Source organism: Grammomys surdaster, unplaced genomic scaffold (genome assembly GCF_004785775.1).
Source record: "Grammomys surdaster isolate TR1022 unplaced genomic scaffold, NIH_TR_1.0 371, whole genome shotgun sequence".
Classification (NCBI taxonomy): Eukaryota; Metazoa; Chordata; class Mammalia; order Rodentia; family Muridae; genus Grammomys; species Grammomys surdaster.
The window spans coordinates 1,128,915-1,152,413 of record NW_021604790.1 but is presented as its reverse complement, the minus strand read 5'-3'; the positions used below and the strand labels follow the sequence as shown (position 1 = coordinate 1,152,413).

The 23,499-nt window shown below is 51.3% G+C and overlaps 3 protein-coding genes across 4 annotated transcripts; all 3 read right to left on the bottom strand.

Moving 5' to 3' along the window:
- Nucleotides 1–283: 283 nt before the first annotated feature.
- Nucleotides 284–4,496, bottom strand: Coasy (Coenzyme A synthase). The gene is made up of 10 exons (XM_028780378.1): nt 4,367–4,496; nt 3,351–4,058; nt 2,344–2,558; nt 2,015–2,146; nt 1,700–1,889; nt 1,551–1,615; nt 1,285–1,369; nt 1,018–1,115; nt 763–909; nt 284–659 (listed from the first exon to the last, which is right to left on the bottom strand). Exons 2-10 carry the CDS (start codon nt 4,045–4,047, stop codon nt 597–599), a joined length of 1,692 nt encoding a protein of 563 aa, XP_028636211.1. The 5' UTR covers nt 4,048–4,058; nt 4,367–4,496; the 3' UTR covers nt 284–596.
- A 2,034-nt stretch (nt 4,497–6,530) lies between these two features.
- Hsd17b1 (hydroxysteroid 17-beta dehydrogenase 1) lies at nt 6,531–8,996 on the bottom strand. The gene is made up of 6 exons (XM_028780379.1): nt 8,537–8,996; nt 8,284–8,451; nt 7,975–8,154; nt 7,801–7,894; nt 7,218–7,392; nt 6,531–7,117 (listed from the first exon to the last, which is right to left on the bottom strand). The coding sequence occupies exons 1-6, from the start codon at nt 8,631–8,633 to the stop codon at nt 6,797–6,799; spliced, it is 1,035 nt and encodes a 344-aa protein (XP_028636212.1). The 5' UTR covers nt 8,634–8,996; the 3' UTR covers nt 6,531–6,796.
- A 394-nt stretch (nt 8,997–9,390) lies between these two features.
- Naglu (N-acetyl-alpha-glucosaminidase) lies at nt 9,391–17,104 on the bottom strand. Of its 2 annotated transcripts, none has more exons than XM_028780377.1 (6): nt 16,703–17,104; nt 15,796–15,943; nt 14,965–15,111; nt 14,705–14,790; nt 12,831–13,087; nt 9,391–10,808 (listed from the first exon to the last, which is right to left on the bottom strand). In XM_028780377.1, exons 1-6 carry the CDS (start codon nt 17,077–17,079, stop codon nt 9,604–9,606), a joined length of 2,220 nt encoding a protein of 739 aa, XP_028636210.1. In that variant the 5' UTR covers nt 17,080–17,104; the 3' UTR covers nt 9,391–9,603. The 2 variants fall into 2 exon arrangements, with proteins under 2 accessions (XP_028636210.1, XP_028636209.1); XM_028780376.1 differs by having other exon boundaries at nt 14,705–14,844; nt 16,703–17,083.
- Between the last annotated feature and the right edge of the window lie 6,395 nt (nt 17,105–23,499).

The window sequence follows — 23,499 nt, the reverse complement described above, 5'->3', positions numbered from 1 at the left end:
AGAACACTTCCCCTACATCACATGATCTGATCCAAGGGGGCACAAAGCCACCTCCAGTATTGATCTCCCAATACATGGCAGGTGTCTGACAGGGCACTTTGTGGAATAAGTTAAGCTTACAGTAAAGTCTATAACATACTCAAAAGCACATAGCTAGTCACTGCTAGGTTACACCTAACCACAGCACTCCTTGGCTTCCAGCTCAGGCCTTGCCCCTGAATTTGGAGCCTAACAATCCAAAGATACCTAGAGTCACTGGAGAGGAAAAGGAAACCACACAAGCGGCACTTGGAAATATCTTTAATTCAGTTACTGGGTCCAGTCTTCACCAGCCCATCAACAACACTAGGTAGACATCACATCCACCACCAAATGCAGACTGAACCTGAGTGGGGGCCACTCTCCATTAACTGTGTCCTCATTGCTGGCCAAATTCCAGCACGCTAGGTGGGCTTCCAAGCTTCTCCCTGTGTCCTGCACAGCTTAGCTTGAAGCCCCTGAGGCCTGATATAGGGTAAACATCGAGGCCCCCGTTTCTCCTCACCATTAGACTTGTTAGTTCCAAGGGCCAGTTTGGCGCCATAGAAAATCCACTGTCAGTTACTGGTCTGGTGAGCCTTAGGGAGGCGCTTCTGTAGAAGATTCCAAGCTTTTTCCACCTTTGGCCAGTCCAGAATGATAGAAGACAAGACAGGGTCAGAAAAGATAACCACTGAACCTTCCCTTCCCACAATCTAACCTCGTCTTTCCCTTTGCACCAACCTGGCGCTGTGTGACATGTGAGTCCCACAAGGTGCTCAGAACCACATGGCTCTGCTCTACCAGCTGCTGCCCACTCATCTGGCTCTGCAGCCGGCTCTGAGCGGCTGCCTCGCTCAGTCCGTCCCTCTCAACGATGCGTCGTACAGCCTGGGCACAGAGGACACACTGGTCAGGAAGGGTCCCAGCCCAGTCTACTGGATCAGAGCAGGAAACTGTCTGCAGTGGTCTCAGACGGGGTGGAATGGGGTCCGATACCTCAGTCTCAGGGATGACGATGGTCCACACCTCATGGACCATATTCTGCCAGCCAGCCTCAAGCAGCAGAGCAGCATCGATCACACACAGAGTCTTTCCTGTGGGGAGATGCTAGTCACTGCCAGCGGCACCCCACACCTGCTCCCTGTCAGTGCACCCAATGCTGTTCTAGGTGGTGAATGGTCTGCCTGGGGCCAAGGAAGATCCCAAAGGGCGCTGCTGCTTGGCTGTCCCACTTTGGCTGCTCCCGTCATCCCTCCCACTCACCCTTAGCCACAGCCACATCCATCTCCTCTCGGGCCAGCTTTGCGATAACTGGCCACATAATATCTGTGAGGGTCTTCAGCTGCTTCTGGGGAGGGGGACAGAGGGAGTGGGCAGAGGTTAACTTTCCTGAGAAATACAGCTGGGAGGTGGGGGTGGGAGCAGAGGAGCAGAGACTGACTGCCTGTGCCAGACTAGGGAGTCCACTGGGTCCCGCCCATGGATCTGGCGGTAGCGACTGAAGAGCTCTTGAAGAGGTGTGTGTTTACCTTGTTCCCAAACACACGGCTGCCCAGGACCTTCCTATTGATAGTGCCATCTTTATGGAGAATATCTGGGTGACAGAGGAAGAAAGCTAAGCAAAGAGGTCAAGCCATCTTCTCACCTCAGGCCACTTGCAGCCTTCTCCCGTCAGTACCTGTTCCAAAGGCCTCTACCACAGGCTGGTAGGCAGGGCCCCCAGGAGCGTAGGCCCGATGGCCCAGATGGTCACTGTCAATGATGTATGCTCCCAGGTTCTTCAGCCGCTGAGCCACTGAGCTTTTCCCAGAGCCGCTGATGCCTGTCAGCCCGAGCACATAGAGACTGGAAGGGAGCTCCGGCCTCTCCTAGAGAGAAGTAAGAGGGAGCCTTGGTGACCAGGGAATTAAAAAACTCAGCTTCCAATGGAGGGCCTGTTTCTATCCGTCAGCATTTCACCACATCTAACCAGTGAGGAGGAAGAGAGGCTCACATTTGGAGGTTGAAGCAGGTTTCCCAGGATCCGCTGGCGAAAGCTGGAGGAGCTGACCTTGTCCTCCTCGTTTTCATTGTGACTCTGGTCCTTCAGCAGTTGTATCTGGTATAAGGCAAGTTCCTCTTTGCCCTTAGGTAAAGGGAGGAGGAGGAAAGGAGTAAGAGATAGGAGAATGAATCTGGAGCCCCAGCCTGACCTTTACCCACCCCTTCCTCTTCCAACTCCACAGACAAGTCCCTGAACCCTCCCTTCCCTGCTCTGGTACCATAGTACTTCTCACAGGCCTCCTCCTCCCACCCCCTCTGCCAGTCTCCTTCAGGAGTTACATTCTCAAGGCGGAAGCGGTTGACGGCCATCCCCCCACGGTAGGTCTCCTCGCTGACCACCAGGAACTCCAAGGTGGGGTCAGACCCAGCAGGCCCATAGGGATCCAGCAGAGGGACGAGTTCAAAAGTCAGGGAGGGCTTGATGTCCACTAGGAACTCAGTCAGATGCTCCACACGCTCTTCATAAGGCTGGAGCAGCTCGGGGAGCAACTTACCTGAGGAAGGAGGGAGGAACAACAGTGAGATCTCTCACCGGGGCAGATGTGCTGGCCCATTTGGGGAAGAGTATCCCACAGCACTGAAATCTTCCCAAGCAGAGGCAGCAAGAAAGGGTGAAACAGGGACAGGTTTGGGGGACAGAAGGGGGAGAAACAAGCATCAGTCACTGTGAGGGCTGGCATGTAACCCGAGAACAAGCTAAGACATGCCCACAGAGCAGCAGTACCAGTAGGTTTCAGCAGGTGGAGAACCCCAAGAACTACTCTATTCTAGAGTCCCCTCACCACCCATGGCAGTACTGGGTCACCCACAATCATGTCCTATCCATCTATCCTCAGCATTTCAAACCTCCAGTTGGTCACTCGGACAACCATGATGTGCAGATTTCTTGGTTCCCATTTGGAAAGTTCTAACTTCGGTAAAGGTGACTGAGCCACACACTAAGGCTACCACATGTATTCATTTAGCAAAAAGTCTCTTAACAATAACAGAGTGTCAGGCATTGTGACATTTTACAAGTGTGAGAAACAGCCCTACCCTTCCTTGATCCTGACATTGGGGAAGACAGGAAAACGTGAAGGGAGCCGGGCGGTGGTGGTGCAAGTCTTTAATCCCAGCACTTAGGAGGCAGAGGCAGGCGGATTTCTGAGTTCGAGGCCAGCCTGGTCTACAGAGTGAGTTTCAGGACAGTCAGGGCTACACAGAGAAACCCTGTCTTGAAAAAACAAAAAAAGAAAGAAAACATGAAGGGCATCCTCCGTTGCCCTAACCCGGGTCCCTTCACTCACTCTTCAACAGATCTTTGTCCGCTACCCCCACCACGAGCTGCTCCTGGGCCAGTACACATGCAACACTGAGCAACACTTTGTGGGCATTGTGCAAGCGGTCAAAAGTGCCACCCACAGCCCCACGGTGGTAGCCACGCACAGGCTGCCTTGGAGATCTGGCAACTGGAGAAGCTGGCCTTATGGTAGAGGGTAAGAGGGCATTCGGAGGTTCCAAAGGCAGCTCTCCAGTCCCATAATCCGGATATAGCAACACAGAAGACAACTGTGGAGAACAGCTGTAACAGCTGGTGGCATAACGCTCTAGCTGTTGTTTAACCGGGTTGTACTGGCTCCCATCCAGGGTCTGGAAGTCCGTCAGAACTACTTCTGGAGGGTGGGCCAGATTCTGGACTGAGGACAGCACAGGGAGAAAGGTGCTCTTGGTTTGGATATTGGTCAGTAGAATTCTGACGTCCAGGTGCCTGTGCAGGTCGGCACCAGTGTAGAGGTGTGTGATGAAATCCAGAACCTCAAACGTGGCCTGCACAGGGCTGGCCTGGGGCTGAGCGGGTCCCCCCAGGTGCATGCCCGGCTGCAGGTGCACATAGAGGGTGTGATTCACCAGGCGGGACGCCGAGGTCAGGATGGGAGGCAGGCGTGAGGCCAGGGTGGCCAGCGGCGTTGTCAGCACCAGGAGGCCTGAGCGGAATACGGCCATGCTATCCAGGCCTGCAGACAGTCAGGGAGACAAGCGAGAGTGACTAGGCGGGCTGAGGCCGAAGCCTGCAGGGGAACTCGGACTCAGGAGGAGGGACCTGGAGCAGGGCAGGGGGCCGCTCGCTGATAGAAATCGGAATCCTGGCAGGGGGAACCGGCCAGGAACCCCTGAGTCATAGGATTGGGGTTTCAGGAATCCTAGCTCCTCTTGCTAAGCTGAACCGGCATCTGTGAAGACTCGGAGACGGGGACTAGAGGGGACGCTGTGGCTCGGGCTGCTTCCCTACTCACTGAGTTCTGGGGATTCTGCTTCTACTTACACCGCCGTGGAGGCGTCCTAGGCTGCGGCCCGGAAGCACTACCCTCCAGCCTCAAGGCACGCAGCTGCAGCTACGGGAACTCAGAGCAATCAAACAATGCAACCCCGAGAGACTTCAGGGCGGGGCGCGGTGGGGCGGGGCTGAGCGCCGAGCCTTTGGGGCTAAGGGAAACCCTGGCGCCGGATCCACTTAGAGGAAGCGGGCAGAGCAGGCTGCAAAGCTAATTTTGTGGATTCCTGGTGTTCTTTGCTTCCTCCAGTTTGCCAGGAGGTGGTGACAAAGCCAGGACCGGGGACAGTCGGATCGCTTTGCTGTGCTTGCTCTGGGCCAGCGTTCCCAGCGAAGCTACTGGACATCTCTACCCACATCCCCATTCCAAAGACACGGGAAATTGGTTTTCTGAGTGTTTTGGGACACCTAGACGCGAAGTCTGGTGCTTTCTACAGAATTCTCTGGGCGTCATGTAACCTTGTGCTTAGGTTTGCAAGGAGATAGTTCAGCAGTGCTTCGGGGATCACTGGCCCCGGGTCGGGGGGCGGGGGGGGGGAGGAAGAAGACCTAGGGGTCAGGATTCGCGGAGAAGTTAATGAGGACTGGAAAGTTAAGTTGGTAGTCGCGGGCATGGAGGGAAAGCCAAACGCCCATCAGAAAACATGTCAGATCCACGGAGATAGCGGAAAAAGAAAGCAAACTAGCCTCAAGATTCCTGTAAAGGACCGACCACTGATGTGCGACCCCAGAAGCATTGCTGCGAGTTTGAGATCAGCCTGAATTATATAAAGAGGTCCTGGACTGGGGGTGGGGTGGGGGACGGGAGTGCTGCAGCCAGACAGGAGGAGAGGAGACACTTGTGCTGTGGTCCAGAAATTTGACTTGAAAAGTTACTTGTAAAGTAACTAATTTGTTAAGGAATCGAACTTCTTGCAGGAAACAATCCAAACTGGATTTTAGAGAGGATTTTAAGGGAGCCAAAGCAAGTGTTAGTCTTACATTTGGCACAGTTACATTTTTTATTTGCTTAGTGTTTTTTTTTAAAAACAGAATCTCACTATGTAGCCTACACAGCTTTTATTCAGTGAGTGTCTATTTAGTGTGCTGTTCAAGGTAGAAAGGAGAGAACAAGGTCACTGAAGTTGATTCCTGAAGGGCTTGTGATGGGATGAATACATAATAAGCCCAGAATACATCTGGTGGTGATCAGACACTAAAGATGAAAACAGATGGAAAGACCCCTGCTGGAGTAGAAGGGGTACTTTTTTAGGTTGGGTGGCTTAGGAAAATAGCAAAGACCTGACAACCCAGTACAATCATAGACCAGGGAAAGCGAACCAGTTAAAAGACTAGTGTCAAAGCCAGGTGATGGTGGCACACACCTTTGATCTCTGCACTCAGGAGGCAGAGAGGCAGGCAGAGTTTAAGGCCAGCCTGGCCTACAGTTCCAGTTCCAGGACAATCAGAGCTACAGAGAAACCTTGTCTCAAAAAACAAACACAAACAAACAGCAACAAAAACAACTGTCAGTGAAGCTTTTAAGGAGGCCGTGAGATCAAAAGTGTATACAAGAATAGAAGAGAACGGATACAGGGACTCATGGAGAAAGCCCAGAGAACCCCATTCTGATCCCCAGAACCCAGGTGTTCTCTTGGTGTCCTCTTGTAATGCCAGCACTAAGGCGACAGAGACCTAGGATTCTTGGGTGCAAACTGTTAGTCTAGACAAGCTGGAATCATAAGTTCCAAGTCTAGCGAGTCAACAAATAAGGAGTGAGTCAAGACTCCTGACTTTGACTGTGGACCTTGACACATGCACACACATATCTACACACAGACCTGCCCCATAAACACGGGAACACATGATTATGTGTTAGTTGTAGGGATCCCAAGCCTGGCCCTAGTTCCACAAGGGGAGGACACAGCATTAGACATTTCAGTCATTTTCAGCAACATAGTAGGTTCAAGATCAGCCTGGGCTACATAAGACACTATTCAACAAAAATCAGTGGTAGTTTGTTAAAGCCTGTCCCAACTTGCTGGCTTCTGGGTTAGAAGCACTTACAGTTCAAGCCTGAAGACCTGAGTTCAATCCCTGAACCCCATGGTGGGGGAGGTAACAAACGTGTCATCCGATCTCCGTACTCTGTGCGGCAATGGAACAGGTCCCCCTCCACATCATGTATGATAATTATTTATTGAAAGAAAAACCCCTTAACCTAGCAACTTGGATATCAGCCCTCTTTTCTTGACCATGAAGACGGTTGCACTATTTCAATGATTCTGAGAAGTGTGTGGTTGCACACACCTAAGGTTCCAGCACTCAGGAGGCAGAAGCAGGTGGATCTTTATGAGTTACAATCCAGACAGGGCTATAGTGAGACCCTGTCTTAAAACAAAACATATTCTAACATAAGAAAAAAAAAAAAGAGACGCTGGCTTAGATCTTTTGCTGGTAACATGATTTGTCCTGACCTGGTTTGTCCGAGGCTGACCACCCCAATTCAGATGCCACCCTAGGGGTTGCACATTCAGGGAGATAAATGAGGGCTCTGGAGGCCGTGTCCGGGTCCCCTGGGACTTGGGCCCAAGCTTTGGCATACTCTTGGGCCTGCAGATCAGAGAAGGCCTCGCGGTGTATGGCTGCGACATAGCTGCTGCCACTGGGATCCTCTGTGCGCATCCGGGCCAGCGGCAGGAAGCGGTTCGTGGAGAAGTAGCGCAGCGCGGGCTGCGGGGCTCTCATTGCAGTCAAGAAGACCTAAAGCAGGCAAGAGCAGCATGTGTCTGCAGGGCACCCCTGGAGGATCATCACCACGCCTCACCCAGAGACTGCGCCCCGAGACCTCGTTTGCACCCACCTCAGTCACCTCCTCTGGGTCCTGCGCCTGGCTCAGGGCTTGCTGGTATCTACGCAGGTAGTGCGCAAAGAGGTGGCGGGTCTTCGCATCTGCTCGCTCCAGAGCCCCGCCCGGGCCGCCCTCCAGCTTCTCATAGAAGGCTGTGTGCACTGCCCCACACTCGATGAGGCTCACACTGAGGGGAAGGGGAAGGAAGGGGAAGCGGTAGAGGAAGGGGAAGGGGTGGATGGCAACAGCGACTGGTTAGTGGCGGGGACCACAAGCTTGACCCTAGTTCCGCAAAGGGAAGGGGCTGAACGCTGGTAGCGGATGCTGGCAGAACCACAGCGCTTGCAGAGCCGGAGTGCTGCTAGGGAAGGGCTCCCATGTCCATCTTAGGTCCAGTCACCTACTCGCTCTGTTTACGCATCCCAGTATGCCTTAAGAGCTAGAGTGGCTCGTGAAAGGAGATAACCTGTGCCAAGCGCCCTGCATAGTATCTAGCATACAACATGAGTGGGAAAAGGAGGGCCAGAGACAGATCTGTTAGATCTGGTGCTGGGGTTCACAAGCTTCAGAGTGTCCTGGAGGGCTGGTAACTCACTGGACTCCAAAGAGCGGCAGCAGGATCGCCAGACTCTCGCAGAGACCTTCGAGCGCAAACTTGCTGGCACAGTACACTTCGTGGAATGGCAGCCCTAGAAAGGGAGACACGGTTTCAGAGGCCCTGCGGTTCCTCACTGTACTCTGAACCCCTTTCTTTGTCCCTTTTGCTCACCCATCAAGCCTCCCACACTCGCGGTCACCAGCACACGCCCGGAGTGGCGCCTCTTCATGTCTGGCAGAAAGGCCTGCAGCATCCGAATGGTCCCAAGCACATTCACGTCCAGCACAGCACCCACAGTGTTCAACTCATGCGCTTCCAGCGGCCCGAACAAGCCGCGACCAGCATTACAGACTGAGGGGAGAGACAACAGACCCCACTTGTGCACCGCTCTCTCCCCTCCCCCGTCATCCTTCCATGCTCTCTGAACTCCGGACACAGTTTGGACACTGGACTCCTATCACATGTTTCAGGGAGGCTCACCCAGTACATCCACACGACCCTCAGTCACGCATGCCTGGGCAGCTGCCACAGATTCAGATTCTCTGACATCCAATTCCAGTATCTCTAGGGAGCCAGGAGGGCATCCTTTAGCCCTGGCTGCCTCCAACAATGGTCCCTGTGCCTTCAGGTCCCGCAATGTGGCATAAACTAAAATTGGGAGAGGACAAAGATTCATCATTCTGCTTACCTCTAGAGGCTCTCCCCTGGCCTCCAGGCCTTTCCCCTCCTATACCTTTGAAGCTCTGGGACCGGTCAGAAGCCAGACGAACAGCCAAGTGTAGGCCGATTCCAGAGGAGCAACCGGTAATGAGCACTACTGTGGGGTCCATGTGGAAAAGGACTGACGCTCAGAGCCCGAAGGGTCCTAGTGGCAGGCTAGGGCTGGGTATCTGCTTGGCTCTGCTACTGCCCACGGTGTCCCCACCCCTTGTTGTGTCTGCTGGCAATCTCAAGGCTGAGTTGGGTCCCTGACAGGCTTTCCCCAACCTGGTGTGGGTCAAAGCACGAGAAAAGGGTGTTGTTTATAAAACCAAACTACCTTAGTTGGTCAGGGGAAGGGTGCTCTACAAAGTAGCAAGCTCTGTATAGTGGTAGCAGCTGATTGTCAGGTTCAAACTGAGCAGTGCTAGGCAGATCTGACCACAGGGAAAACGCTTCTGTTCACAGAACTTCCTGTTTGGTTTTGAGACAACCAAGTAGACAAGGCTGGCCTCATACTCATAGAGACCCATCTGCTTCTGACCCATGAACGCAGGGATTAAAGGCAAGGGCCTCATTTTTAGCTTTTTGGAGACAAGCTGGCTACCTTGTATACCCTAGGCTACCTTCAGACTCATTATGGAGCTGAGGTTGGCCCTGAACTTCTGATCCTCCTGCCTCTACCTTTTCAGGGTTGTTATTCCAGGTACGTACCACCACACTCTCAGAGACAGTTCTGACTACCAGCTTGCTGCTATACGCCTTCTAAGGTTGGGGACCAGTATTAAAATGGAGCTGAAGTGAGGGCTGGGAAGAACCATCTCCACACCAGGGTCCCCATGTGCACCTGAGCCCTTCCAGGCATGCCAGCAATGTATGGTACTTTAATTTAATAGACCCAGGCGGATTCAGCAGTTTATTGTTCATAGAGAACGGTACTTTAATCCCCAAGTCTGGGATGGAAGAAAGCACCTCGTTTCCCTCCAAGCCATTACTGTCACTCACTGTCAGACCCTGGCTCCTTCTCCCAGGCATGGGAGCAGCCTGTACTTGTTTGGAGTTGAGGACCTATTCCAGCAGGTCCCTGAGATGGCTGTGCTGTCACAAAGAGTCAGGCTGGGGGTGATATTTGAGGAAGATCTTCTTGGAGAGGTCCACAGTGTCCCCTTGGGGCTGACTGGGATACCTCTTCTTGTTGTTAATGAAAGCCTGCTCTAGTGGGAAAACATTCTTCTCAAACTGGTGCTGTTGGAAGGGGACACCTCTGGCTAGGCTGTGAGCCAGAGTCCCCAAGAAGAGGCACCAGCGTGGCTGGTAGTAATCAGCCACCAGTCCTGCCAGTTGCTTATTGGCATAGTCCAAAATGTTACCCTCAGGCCCCCAAAGGGTAATCTGGTAGCGGCTGTTTTGTTCATAGAACCGGGCCTCAGCCTCACTCACAGCCACTTCCCGGGCCTGATCCAACCAGGTACCCAGCAGGAAGTGGCTGCTGCTAGCCAGCAACTCATCTAGTGAAGGCAGGAGCTTATAGGCCAGGAGGCCTCCAGCCCTGAGCAGGAGATCAAGCTCCTGGTTCAGGTAGGCGGTCCGTGCCTCCTCATAGCACAGGCTGACCAGCTCCTGCACTGCTTGGCGGGTGACGTCCAGCAGGTCATAGCGGAAGGCTGGGCTGGTGGTCAGGTTTGGAGCAGCTGTTAATAGCAGTCGCCAAGCCTCAAATATATCTGATCTGTTGTACCAGACAGCAGTACTCATCTGTAGGGATGGCCGCTTGACCAGCGGGCTTCGATTGTGCCCAGTGCACGCCGCCCCAGAGCAATTGTAGACACTCCTAAGTAGAAGCCTCCAGGCTGCCACTGCATCCGGCTGGGAGATCCCATATCGGCGGCTGGCAAAGCTGCTCACCCAGGCCATCAAATCTGGCACAGGGTCCTTGCGCCAGCCCAGCTCAGCCATGAGAGCATAGACCACTTCATTCTGGCCAATGCCCTCAGGGGCTATGCCGGTGCCAACCATGGTAGAGTTGGGGAAGAGGCGGGCTGCCTGGGGGCCCCGGTTCACATCCTCCAGGGCTCCAAACAGGCCATGGTTGCCCCCAAAGTTGTGGAGCATGCACCAGATGAAGGGCTGGCCATGGAAGGAGGCTGTACGCATGTAAACAGGCTGGTTCTCAGCAAACAGGTCCAGAACCAGGAGACGGCCACGGGGCACGGCCTCCAGCACAGCCCGGATTTGAGAGGGGCCCCAGAACTGGGGTTGGTGCTGGAAGAGCCAGCCTTGGAGCAGCCAGACAGCATCAGGGTCCACTATGGTGGGGAGAAGACAGAGAGAGGCAATGAGAGAAGTGGTTTTGTTGAGGAAATCGGGCGATTGTGACAGCTCACACCATCCCCCATGACTGATCTACCTGCCATTCTGCCATCACCGGGGCTCCTCTGTCTATCTGCCTCCCGAAACTCCAGGACACTACTGATCTAGCTTCTTAGATATCAGAGCTACCCAGAGAAATGAAGACATGGATGCCTGGCCCCAAATACTGGACCTGCCCATCAGGACATCCAGGAGTTGGGTCTGAGAATCCTTATATCCAAATACTGGCATATTTGGGTTTGCATAAAGCTTTAATGGTTTCCCAAGGGCTCAAGATTAAAGGTTAAAGTTCACACCTGATCTCCATGGTGAAATAAAAAAGATCAAGACTTGGGCCTTTGAGAAGCTCAGCTAGGAATGGTATTTCGTGCTAGACCTGATAACCAGAGTTCTACTCTCGAGCTCACATCCTGGAAGGAAACAACAGACTCCTACAAGCTATCCGATGCCTTCCATATGTACACCAGGTGTGACACACGTGCACACATGCAAATAAAAAAATAAAAAAAATGTAACTTTCAATTAAAAGAACAAAGGCTCTAAAAGCAGCTGTTCTCAACCTGTGAGTCTGGACCCCTCTGTGGGTCAAATGACCTTTTCCCAAGGGGTCACATAGCAGATGTCCTGCACACCAGATATTTACATTATGATTCATAACAGTAGCAGAATTCCAGTTATGAAGTAGAAATGAAGTAATTTTATGGCCGGGGGGTCACCACAGCATGAGGACCTGTATTAAAGGGTCTCAGTATTAAGAAGGTTGAGAACCTCTGCTCTAGACCAAGGCTCAGGCTGCAGAGTGCTGCTCAGAGGAGCATAATCCAATGTGTTCCTCTCTTTCAAGGATGACAGGGCACCTCTCAGAGGACCCTCTTCCAATTGGGCCCCTTCTCCTCTATAAGTGGTAGAAAGGAGTCTTGGCCTCACGTCTGTGTGACAGGATACACGTGTAACCTCTGGCCCACACGACCTACTTTAACAATGAGGCGGAGAACAGACACATTTTCGTTGTTACCGGGCAGTGGTGCCACTCACCTTTAATCCCAGCATTTGGGAGGTAGGGGCAGGCAGATCTCTGAGTTTGAGGCCAGCCTGGTCTACAGAGTGAGTTCCAGGATAGCTAAGGCTACACAGAAAAAGCCAGTCTTGAAAAATAAACAAATAGAAAAGCAAAAAAAAAAAAAAAATTTCTGTTTTGAGACAGGGTTTTTCTATACCGCCTTGGCTGTCCTGATATTCTCTTCGTAGACTAGGCTGGCCTCAAATTGATAGAGATCAGCCTGCCTCTACCTTCTGCATGCTAAAATTAAAGGCATGCGCCACCATGCTTGGCTCCAAATAAAAACGTGAAGATGATGGTGATGATGACGGTGACTGTTGTTCATGTGTACGACGTGTACATGTGGAAGTCACAAGACAACTCTGTGGAGCTGGTTCTCTCCGTCAATCTTTTTGTGGGTTTCATGGATCAAACTCAGGTCATTAGATTTGAGTGCCTTTGCTCGCCAAGCCATCTCCTTGCTGCCACCACCCCGTTTTGAAGTAGTTCAGGGTCTCAAGTAGCACAGGCTGGCCTTAAACTCCTGATTCTTCTGCCTCTACCTCTCAAGCACTGGTGTTACAGACATACGCCACCATGCCTGGCTTAAAATCTTTTCCATTAGGTTGTACTCAGTGACTTTTTTTTTTTTTACAAGGCCAGGCATCCTGGTCCATGAGCAAGCCCCACTGCACAAACACCAGGAGGTGTTTGTGAAGCAACAAACACCAGGAGGGAAAGAATATGCCCAAGGTCATAGGTCACCGGCCACTGGGAACCCAGTGTTGTTAAGTAGGATGGCATATGTGCACAAAGGCCTGTTGAGCAGGAAAGCATGGTGTCACCTGGATACAGGTCCTTCTCCTACCCAGCCTCCCTCCCTGATGTTTCAGTGGGTTTCCTATCCCAAGCACCATACCAGTGGCCATGGCTTCATAGACGGCTGCGGTGGCAGCAGCGAGGTAGGCGGGGTCGGAGAAGGGAGGCTGCATCTCATTGAAGGTGTCAGCCCCATAGATATGATCTGTGCCAAACTCCTTGGTCAGCTCCCGTAGGAAGAGGTTCCCGATGAGGGGGAACACGGGGTCTCCTGGAGCCAGAAGGAAGGAGCAACTGTAGGAGCAGTTGAAATGTCCCCAGCTCCCCAACTGGATGACATTGGCCTGTGGAAACACCCTAGGGAGAGAAAGGTTTAGAGCTGATAGAGGCTGATACAGTGCTTGTCTTGGCATTACACCCCTCACCAGCCTCACATCTGTGGCCTTCTGGACGGTAACTGGGTTTCTCTCATCCCCATGCTTATGGATGCTCTGTCCCCTGCCTGGTACCCTTCCCTCCACGCCTACGCTTATCCACCTGGTTCTTCCTCACTGTCCCTGAGGGTCATCTGTCTAAAAAGCTTCTGCTATCTCCCTCTGCCAATGATCTCTCTGGTTAGGGACAGAGCCACGGGCACACAAGGGCATCCCCAGGGCCTAGCACAGGACTGGCTCTGACATTTGTAGAGACCTGGGCAAATGTTCACCGAATGAAAAGAATGACGTTCCCACAGCTTGGTGAGCAAGATGGAGGAGGAGTGGCGGGTAGCCAGCAGCTGGCAGCACACGCTGTGACAGAGGTGGGACGCAGATGCTCCCAGGTGTGACAAGGGTTCTTGCAAGTGTTGGCTGGCAAAGCTTCACAAAGGAGGAGAAGCCTCATCCAGACCTTGAAGGTCTCTCTCCAGCCACAGAAGAGAAGACAGTTCAAAAACAAGGACAGAGCAGCACACTCCCTAGGCCACCGACAAGAGCAGCTGCTTGCTAACGTCTGTGCCTGGCAATATGCACACTCAGGCCAGCAGGTGAAGGAGCTATCTGGTTACTGAGTAATTCTTCATTCCTTTTCTTTAAATATTCCCTAATTAAATAATTATATATTTATATATAACATATATAAATTATTCACACACACACATAATAAAGTTAGAGACTGAAGAGATAGCTCAGCAGTTAAGAGCACTGGCTGCTCTTCCAGAGGACCCAGGTTTGATTCCTAGCCCCTACATGGTAGTTCACAGCCATCTGTCACTCCAGCACCAGGACATCCCAGGCCCTTTTCTGCTCTCCAAGAGCACCAGGCATAGATGTGGTACACAGACCTGCATGCAGGCAAAACACCCATAAATAAATGAAATAAAATATATGATAAAATAAATGAAAACCTTTTAAAATGTGGTGAGTTTTCTAAGTTTGACATTAACTATTTAGGACTCCTGGGAACACTTTAGGTTGATTGTTATTTTATGGGTATGAATGTTTGTCTGCACTTATGTCTGTGTACCACATGCATGATGTGCCTGCAAGGTCACCAGTGCCTCAGGATCTGGAGTTACGGATGGCCGGGAACTACTATGTGTGTGCTAGGAACCGAACCATGGTCCTCTGTAAGAGCAGCAGGTGCTCTTAGCTGAGATATCTCCCCAGCAGGCCTATCCCCTGAGTATACATTTATTGTACACACACACACACAGGGGTGGGGGGGGACTGGGTTTTTCTGTGTAGCTCAGGCTGGCCTGGAACTTGTGGGGTTCCTGACCCAGGCTCCTAAGTACGAGGATCAGAAGAGTATACCATCATACCTAGCAATGATTCCACCTTACAAGCAAGAAAACCAAGTCACAGAGTCGTCAAGCGCCCCGGCTGACGACTGTCGCTGCAGTGGCTGCGTGAACACCCAGAGTTTCAGCGTTTACATCTTGCTTTGCAGGACAACCCTTTTCCCTTAGAGCTGAGCAGGGAGGGAGGACCTCACCTGGTGATGGCCTTGGGGACATGCCCTGCGAAGGCGGGCAGCACTGGGATCATGCCGAAGGAACGCATCCGGTCCAGGATTCGATGCTGAGAGGAACAGAGGTCAGTGTGACAGGACCTCTGTTGGGAGTCCCTTGCTCCCTCGGGGAGGGAATATAGACGTATCATAGCCCAGTCACGAGCCCTGCGGCTAGCTAAGCACCCATCCCTGGGTCTGTGAACACCCAGCATCCATTCCACGTTTCCTTAGTCACCCTTTACCTGCAGGTAGAGCTGCTTGAGGTGCCAGGAACGGGACAGGGGGCCGCCCCAGGTGTGCAGGTTACCCATGCGTTCCCAGGCCAGGAAGGCAGGACCAGTGAAGTACTTATTGATCTCTGACTGGGTCAGGCCCAAGGCCAGGTATACCTGTGGAGCAGAAAGAGCCCCCACCTATAAACACACGAGTCCCCATCCACCACGTCAGTGAACAAGTGCCCGCTCATCGCCTCTCCTCTGAGCTGAGTTCTACTGCTTCTCAGATCTTGACTCCAGCCTACAGGGAGCTCAGGGTCCATTAAACAGCTCTGTGAGCAGAAAGTACACTAAAGTGTCACCTTTGTGGGATGGGTGATGATCTGGGATACAGAGAGGTTTTCTTCAAACCAGGGAGAGAGTCTTTAGCTTATTTTTTTTTTTCCTCAACCTTACTTAAGCTAGGGTCATCTGGGAAGAGGAAGTCTCCACTGAGAAAACACCCCCATCAGATTTGCTTGAAGGCAATCCTTTGGGGCATTTTCTTGATATGGTGATTGATAAGGAAACTCAGCCTGTTGTGGGCTGTGCCATCCTGAGCAGGTGGTTCTGGGAATATAAGAAAGCAAACGGACCAAGTCAGGAAGCAAGCTGATATAAGCAGTGTTCCTCCAAGGTCTCTGCCTCAATTCCTGCTTTGGAACTCACTCTTGAATCACCCTACCTCTACCCGAGTCCTGGAAATTACAGGCATGTACTGCCAGATAGTTTGTCCCACCCTGGGAAGCCTCAGATCCCCAGGGCCAGTGGGGTGTGTGAGGCAGGCAGGAGAGTGTGAGGGGCCAGGTTGGCACAAACCCGTTGCCAGATGGCCTCCTGGCCATTCCAAGCCAGTGCCAGGTTGATGCCATTCAGCGCCATCCAGTCAAGTTCTTGCTCCCAACGGGCCCAGTCCCACCACACGAAGGAGTAGCTGTGGGTGCACACATTCTGGTAATAGCGGTACCTGCAGGTAGGGGCACATTATTGGGGACATATGGGATGCCTCAACTCACCACTCTGGAACACTTCAGAGGCAGCCTGGTGCTGGACTACTACCCCCAACACAGTACACATACAGGATAGCGGGCAAAGGTTTCAAAGTGGCCCCTCTCCTGCTCATTCCAGATCTACCTCAGGTGAAGCTAGAACTTCCCACAGGGCTCCCTAGCCTGGTAGCTATTCATTTGCCTTCAACGTGCTCCGAGCTCCCCTTGTGCATTCTGTGGTGTCTTAGGGTGTCAGTGCCATAAGGCAAAATTGGTCTCTGTCCTGAAGAGATCTCACAGTTCCTATAGTTTGATGGGGGAAGACATGTGCGAACACGTTACACCCGTATAGTGTGGCAAGCGCTAGAATAAAGGCCCAAGGCTTCGGGAAGGGTCACTCCTAAGCATCTTCAGAGAGGTCAGAGGGACATGAAATGCATGGATCACGAGAATGACTTTGAAATTCTACTTTCACCCGCAGGTTCTCAATCAACAGCGCTCGGTCATTATTTGGAGCAGTCAGGGCGGGGAAGCTAAGTGACTTGGCTCAAGAACACACAGCTAGAGGGGAACCAAGATCTGAAGGCACAGACCCTCGAAGCCAGCACTTCCTTCTCAGTCTCCAGGCGTGTCTGTAGCTGCAGCCCCGACCCAGGCGTGCTGGTCCTCAACCAACGGTGGGTATCCCGAGGCTGCAGGCAGCTGCCCCAGCCGGCTGGGACCCACAGCATCAATACCTGTTGGGCGTGGTTTCGGTCAGCCCGTCGGGCACAGCGGGCAGCGGCCACGGCAGGTGCAGCTGAGAGCTGGACCAGGCCACCTGGCAGCCACAGAAGTCACGCAGGTAGCGGTGCAGCCCTGCGGCGGCTGCCACGCCCGTGGAGCCGCGCACAAGCACTGGCATCCCCCCGCCGCCGCTCAAGCTGTAGGTGTCCAGGCCGGACTGGTCCGCCAGCGCGCGCTCCACGGACACCAAGAAATTGGCCGCTGGCCCGGGTCCCAGAAGCCGGACCACCAGCTCCCGTACGGCCTCTGCCTCCCGAGCCTCATCTCCCACCGAGCCCCTGGCCAGGAGTAGGAACCCCAGAATCACAGCCAGCCCCGCGGCTCCCATGATGCCAACCGCGAGCCGGTGGCCCGCTCACAACCAATACCAAGTTCGGGACCCGCGGGGCGGGGCTGCCAGCATCCAATCGGCTGCGGACCTCAGGCCACGTGGCCTGAAGGTTAGCTCCTGCTACCCGTCCGGAGGACCCAGTTTCCGGACCCAGACCTTCTGGGTCTGCTGACCAGTCGCGCGTGGTTGGAGGCTGCGTGACCCTATGAAACATCCTCGGTCAGATGGGACGCTGCGCATGCCCAAGACCTTTCGGATGCGGCCCGCTTTCTTCTGCAAGTCACTTTCCTTCCAAACATCTAGGCACTCTTAAGTGATGAGAACTGAAGCCAGCCAAGGGCTCTACCACTAAGCTATATTCTAACCCCTCATCTAATAAATGTGTGTTTGGATTTTATTTCGTATCAGACGCTGCCATTGCTACTGTATTAGTGAAGGGTGGCCTCAGTTGTCATTCCTGGCTAAAGATCTAGAAACCAAATAAGGATTTCTCTGGGTGAGGAACTAGCGCTTGCACTTGAGGACACGCATTTGAATCGGCAGAACCCACATAAAGCTGTCCCAGTATTGGGAGTCTGCAATCCCAGTGCTGCGGGGAGATGAGCACTGGAGACAGCGGCCCCGGTGTACAAAGTGACAAACAGGGAAGAGACCTTATCCCGAGGTAGAAGGTAACAGCCGAGATTGTCCTCTATTGCTGCCAAAACCCACAATTCTCACTTCAAAAGGACTGAAAACTTATTCGGAAGCCAAATATGAATGACCATGGCCCCGGGGAACAGCGTTAGGTCTCCCCAGTTTCCATGGGCTGGAGCCAGCTGTGGTGGCACATGCCTGTGATTCCATTGGCGAGGTTGAGGAAGGAGGACCTAGATTTCAAGACCGGGGTGAGTTTCTGACCAGCCCTGCTGGGGTGGGGGTGGGGCTTAGAGAAACACTTCTATTCCTAGCTCTCCGAGTAGTGCCTGGAGTAGGAGAGGCCCCTGCTCCCTTCCAGTTCCCGTTATCTGGACGTTCTCATTCTTTCTGAGGAAGCAGAGTGAGGGTGGGAATGGAAAGGTTTGCCCCTGGAATCTCGCCCCACTGTGTCCTCTCATAGCAGTAGAGGTTGCCGTGTGCCGTGTCCCGTGTCCCGTGTCCCGTGTCCCGTGTCCCGTGTGCCGTGTGGAGGCCAGAGGCTCTGCCCTCACCTCATCCCCCACCTTCGCTTTTGAGACAGGGTCTCTTTTTCTCTCTCTCTCTCTCTGAACCTGGAGTTCAGTTTGGCGAGGCTAGGTGGCCAGAAAGCCCCAAGGATCCGATTGTCTTCACCTGCCACTTTCCAGGTGCTGCCGTTGGAGATGAGAACCCTGTACCTGGCTTTTATGCAGAGCTTCTTAACTAGATTACACAAAAGACCTTGCAGTGGTTGGTTGTAATGGCAACTTGCCACAAATTAGGGTCACCTACACAGTAGGGAACAAGGCCCTCCTGCAGGTGCTTTGAGCTCCTGTCTTGGCTAACCACAATGGCGGACCCTTTCCTCCACCAAGTTCTTTTTGTTGTTGTTGTTGTTTAGTTTTTCAAGACAGAGTTTCACTTTGTAGCCCTGGCTGTCCTGGAACTCACTCCATAGACCAGGCTGGCCTCGAACTCACAGAGATGTGCCTGCCTCCACTTTCTGAGTTCAGGGATAAAAGGTGTGCTCCATCACTCCCCAGCTGAAACAGTTTTCTTAAATTAAAAAAGAAGAAGAAGAAAAAGAAATGGAAACAGAACTGTAGAAGGAGCTACTGTAGTTGTGGTCACTTTTTTTTTAAAGCAAAATATAAATATTTAATTTTGTGCTAATTGTACTATAGGACACTTTAAACACGCATTCGGTCCAGAAACATCAGCTGGCAAGCTCTGAGTCACCATGAATGCTGTTGTTATTAGAGACTTGTGTCTGTCCTAGTTTGCCTTTCTGATGTTGTGGGAACGTATCAACTAAAAGAACTTGGGAGTCTGGTGGCGGCAGCAGTAGTGGAGTCTGGTGGCAGCAGCAGCGGTGGTGTAAGCCTTTGATCCCAGCACTCGGGACTTAGAGGCAACATGTCCAGCCTGGTTGTTTCAAAAAACAAAGAAACAAGCAAACAAACAACAAAAACAGAACAAAAGGGGGAAATCCATTTTAACTGATGTTAATAACACAATTTAAAAAACCATTTTGTGTAACTCAAAAGCCATTTTGTGTGACTTAGAATAATATGATACCGAAACTTGCCTCCAGGAAGTTCTGATAGGACCTAGGCTTCTAAACTGAGCTCCAGGTAGGTCACAGGGCCAGCTGCTGGCTGCTCAGGTCCCAGCCTACCAGCCTAGCCAGGGACAGACTTGATATGCCAATTGTACTGGCTCGTTTTGTGTGTCAACTTGACACAAGCTGGAGTTACCACAGAGAAAGGAGTCTCCCTTGAGGAAATGTCTCCATGTGAGATCCAGCTGTAAGGCACTTTCTCAATTAGTGATCAAGGATGGGAAGGCCCAGCCTATTGTGGGTGGTGCCATCCCTGGGCTGGTAGTCCTGGGTTCTATAAGAAAGCAACCTGAGCAAGCCAGGGGAAGCAAGCCAGTAAGTAACATCCCTCCATGGCCTCTGCATCAGCTCCTCCTTCCTGACCTGCTTGAGAGTCCCAGTCCTGACTTCCTTTGGTGATGAACAGCAATGTGGAAGTGTAAGCTGAATAAACCCTTTTTCCTCCCCAACTTGCTGCTGCTTCTTCTTCTTCTTCTTCTTCTTCTTCTTCTTCTTCTTCTTCTTCTTCTTCTTCTTTTGTTTTTGTTTGTTTGTTTGTTTTTGTTTCGAGACAGGGTTTCTCTGTGTAGCCCTGGCTGTCCTGGAACTCACTCTGTAGACCAGGCTAGCCTCGAACTCTCGAACTCAGAAATCCGCCTGCCTCTGCCTCCCAAGTGCTGGGATTAAAGGCATGCACCACCACCACCCAGCCCCAACTTGCTTCTTGATCATGGTGTTTGTGCAGGAACAGAAACCCTGACTAAGACACCATTGATGGTGGTGTTGTGCTAGAAAACTACCAGGGTTGTGAGCCTTGTGAGCGCAGAGCCGCAGTTCAATGAAATGATACAAAAGTTGGAACTTTGGTCTCTAGGGTGGCACTGCTGTACTCCTGAGACACAGTGTCTTTAGCCTGTGTGTTGATATTCACTCACAAGAGAACTTGGAACTGTGCATGGCTCTAGTGTCAGTGACCACGGAACCTCGGTGGGCCCACATAGGTTTGCACGATAGCACTAGCCATTGGCATACACACTCAAGAACCTCCTGGACCTCCATCAGTGCTGTCCTCGTGTGCCTGCAGCATATGTGGGTTGAGCCTGCTCGCTTCTGAAGCACCCTCACCAGAGAGGATTCCCCAGTGGAACCTTGGAGAGTTTCTACCCTAACTGGTCCCCACTTGGTGAACTGACCGCTTTATCTTTTATATTAGTATCACATTATAAGGAATGTTTGTGAATAAACTGAGCATATGGAAAAGACACATCTTGTGTGGACATCCTCATTGCCGAGTGCCTTGTAGCTCACAGGCTGTGCTCTCTGCAGCCAAGCATGGTCGCACGTGCCTTTAATCCCAGCATTTGGGACAGAGACAGGCAGATCTTTGTGAGTTCAAGAATAGCATGGAACCAAAAACAAAGAACCCAAACAAGTCTTATCTGCCTTATCCTGGAGAAGGCTGAGATAGGTTAATTACTCAAGGAGAGATTATCTGGGCTGATGAAGCAGCTGACCCAAAGGGGGGAAACAGATGAAACTGAAGGCGGAGAGCCAGACTTTCAGCCTGCTGTGAGTTACCCTCTGGACTCAAGTGCATATTAGAAAAGGCAGTTTTAAGTGACTGTTTTTGGCAGGAACAGCACACTGGGGACATGTTGAAGCTATGAGTCTGTTCTGACTTCCAGCTCCATACTCCCAGAAATAAGACTCAAGCACAAATTCTATTTACAGATACCGTGGCCAAATAGCTAGGCTCAACTCTGACTAGATCGTAACTAATTATAACGCATTTATATTCACTGACATTTTGCCACGTGGCTGTTACTTGTGGTTAGGTACCATACATCCATGCATCTGTCTCCTCGTGTCTTTTCAGACCCCTTTTCACCTTCTTCTCTCCCAGGATCCTTTCTCCTCCCAATGTTGTCCCACCTCTGTCTCCTGCCTAAGCCTTATGCCATAGGCCTTTTCACTGACAGGCATCCATACAATACACAAGAGGATCTCTGGCTTCCTGCTAGTCACAGTACCTCTTTTTTCACACCCACACACCCACACCCACACACAGGGCAGCACTGTTGAGGGACAGAGACAGGAGGATCATTGGTGTTTACTGGCCACCAGCTCTCTGTTCAATGAGAAGTCTCAAGGAAAGCTATCAGAGAGTAGTAGGGTACACATGGTGTCCTCTGGCCTCCGCATACAGACAGGGCCATAAACATGCAAGGAGCACACTCATTCACACGTGTGCATAAAATGGAGTAATTCAAAAGCGATATAGTAAATATCCTGGATAGTCTAAATCTGTGGTTCTCAACCTTCCTGATGCTGCAAACTCTTCACACAGCTTCTCATGTTGTGGTGACCCGCATCCCCCCCAACCCCAACCATAAAATTATTTTGTTGCTCCTTCACAACTGCAATTTTGCTACTGTTACAAATCATAATGTACATATCTGATAGGCAGGCTATCTGATAGGAGACCCCTGTGAAAAGGTCATTCAGCCCCACGGAGGGGTAGAGACCCACAGGTTGAGAACCACTGGTCTAAAGACATTTGCAGAGCTCCTCTGGTCTACTAGATGTCCGAGACACACCATGCACACTAAAAAAACTCGAAGTTTTCCGAGGCTCTCATGCTGGGAGCTACAAAGGATTGAGGCCCTCTGGGCAGACAGGAAGATTTACAACTTGTTAGAAGTCACTGCAGAACAGACTGACATTGAAGACAGGGGTTGTTACAGCTGTGCTGGCTAAGGTTTGGTTGAAATGTCTCCTAATTTGACCAATGTAGGCTTAGATCTTAAAAAAAAAAAATCTACTTTAAAAAAATATTTATTTTATGTATGTGAGTACACTGTCGCTGTCACCACACACACCAGAAGAGGGCATCAGATCCCGTCACAGATGGTTGGGAGCCACCATGTGGTTGCTGGGAATTGAACTCAGGACCTCTGGGAGAGCAGTCAGTGCTTTTAATTGCTGAGCCATCTCTCCAGCCACTAAAATCTACTTTTAATAAGGGTTTCAAATGTTTTAACATCTTTTTTATGTTATCGCCCACCAGAGCGGGTAATAGAGCAAAGGAGGATATGAACCTGTTTAGACATATTTTTTTGGAGCAAATGTAATTTGCGTTGTCAGGATATTAGTAGTTTAGTTTGCATGACTCAGTAGTGGCAGCAATAGTGACTCGATCTACGAGAATTAGCAATGGAAGGTCAATCTAGAAGAAACTCCAAGGCTCTGCCAATCAGCCCGAGTCTAAAAGCAGCGAGAAGTCATCCGAACACCACCAGAAGTTTCTTGGTGTGTTTCTCTCCATGGAGTCATGACAAATGACAACCAACAAAGAATGGCAAGGTATGTGAATACCATCTCGCATTGTCGACTGTCTGTTGGGCTATATTTATATCTTTTTTAAACATCATGTGCTTTCTCAAGCATCTGCTCTAGTAAAGCATCACATGCCCAAAAAATCATGTGTCTGTTCTTAGCAAAACACCCTTTCAAGTGTCTTCTTTAGCAAAACATCTTCTCATAAGATAGTTTTTAGAAAAACATCACATGACACAAAGGAGTCTTCAAATAAACCAGAAAATTTGACTTCAGACCAAACTATAGACAGATCCATTTTCCTTTATCAATTCATTTTCTAATTTCTTCTTGTTTTGAGACAAAGTCTCATTCTATAGGTTGAGTTGGCTTTGAGGTCAAGGTAAACCTCCTGCCTCAGAATCTCAAGTTCCTGTGATTATAGGTATACCTAACTTCTTTAAGAACAGGGAAGTTTAGCTGGAGAGATGGCTCAGCGGTTAAGAGCACTGGCTGCTCTTCCAGAGGTCCTGAGTTCAATTTCCAGTAACCATATGGTTGCCCACAACCATCTGTAATGGAATCCGATGCCCTCCTCTGGTGTGTCTGACAGCTACAGTATACTCACAGCTACAGTATACTCATATAAAAAAATAAATAAATTTAAAAAAAAAAAAAAAAGCCGGGCGGTGGTGGCGCACGCCTTTAATCCCAGCACTTGGGAGGCAGAGACAGGGTTTCTCTGAGTAGCCCTGGCTGTCCTGGAACTCACTCTGTAGACCAGGCTAGCCTCGAACTCTCGAACTCAGAAATCCGCCTGCCTCTGCCTCCCAAGTGCTGGGATT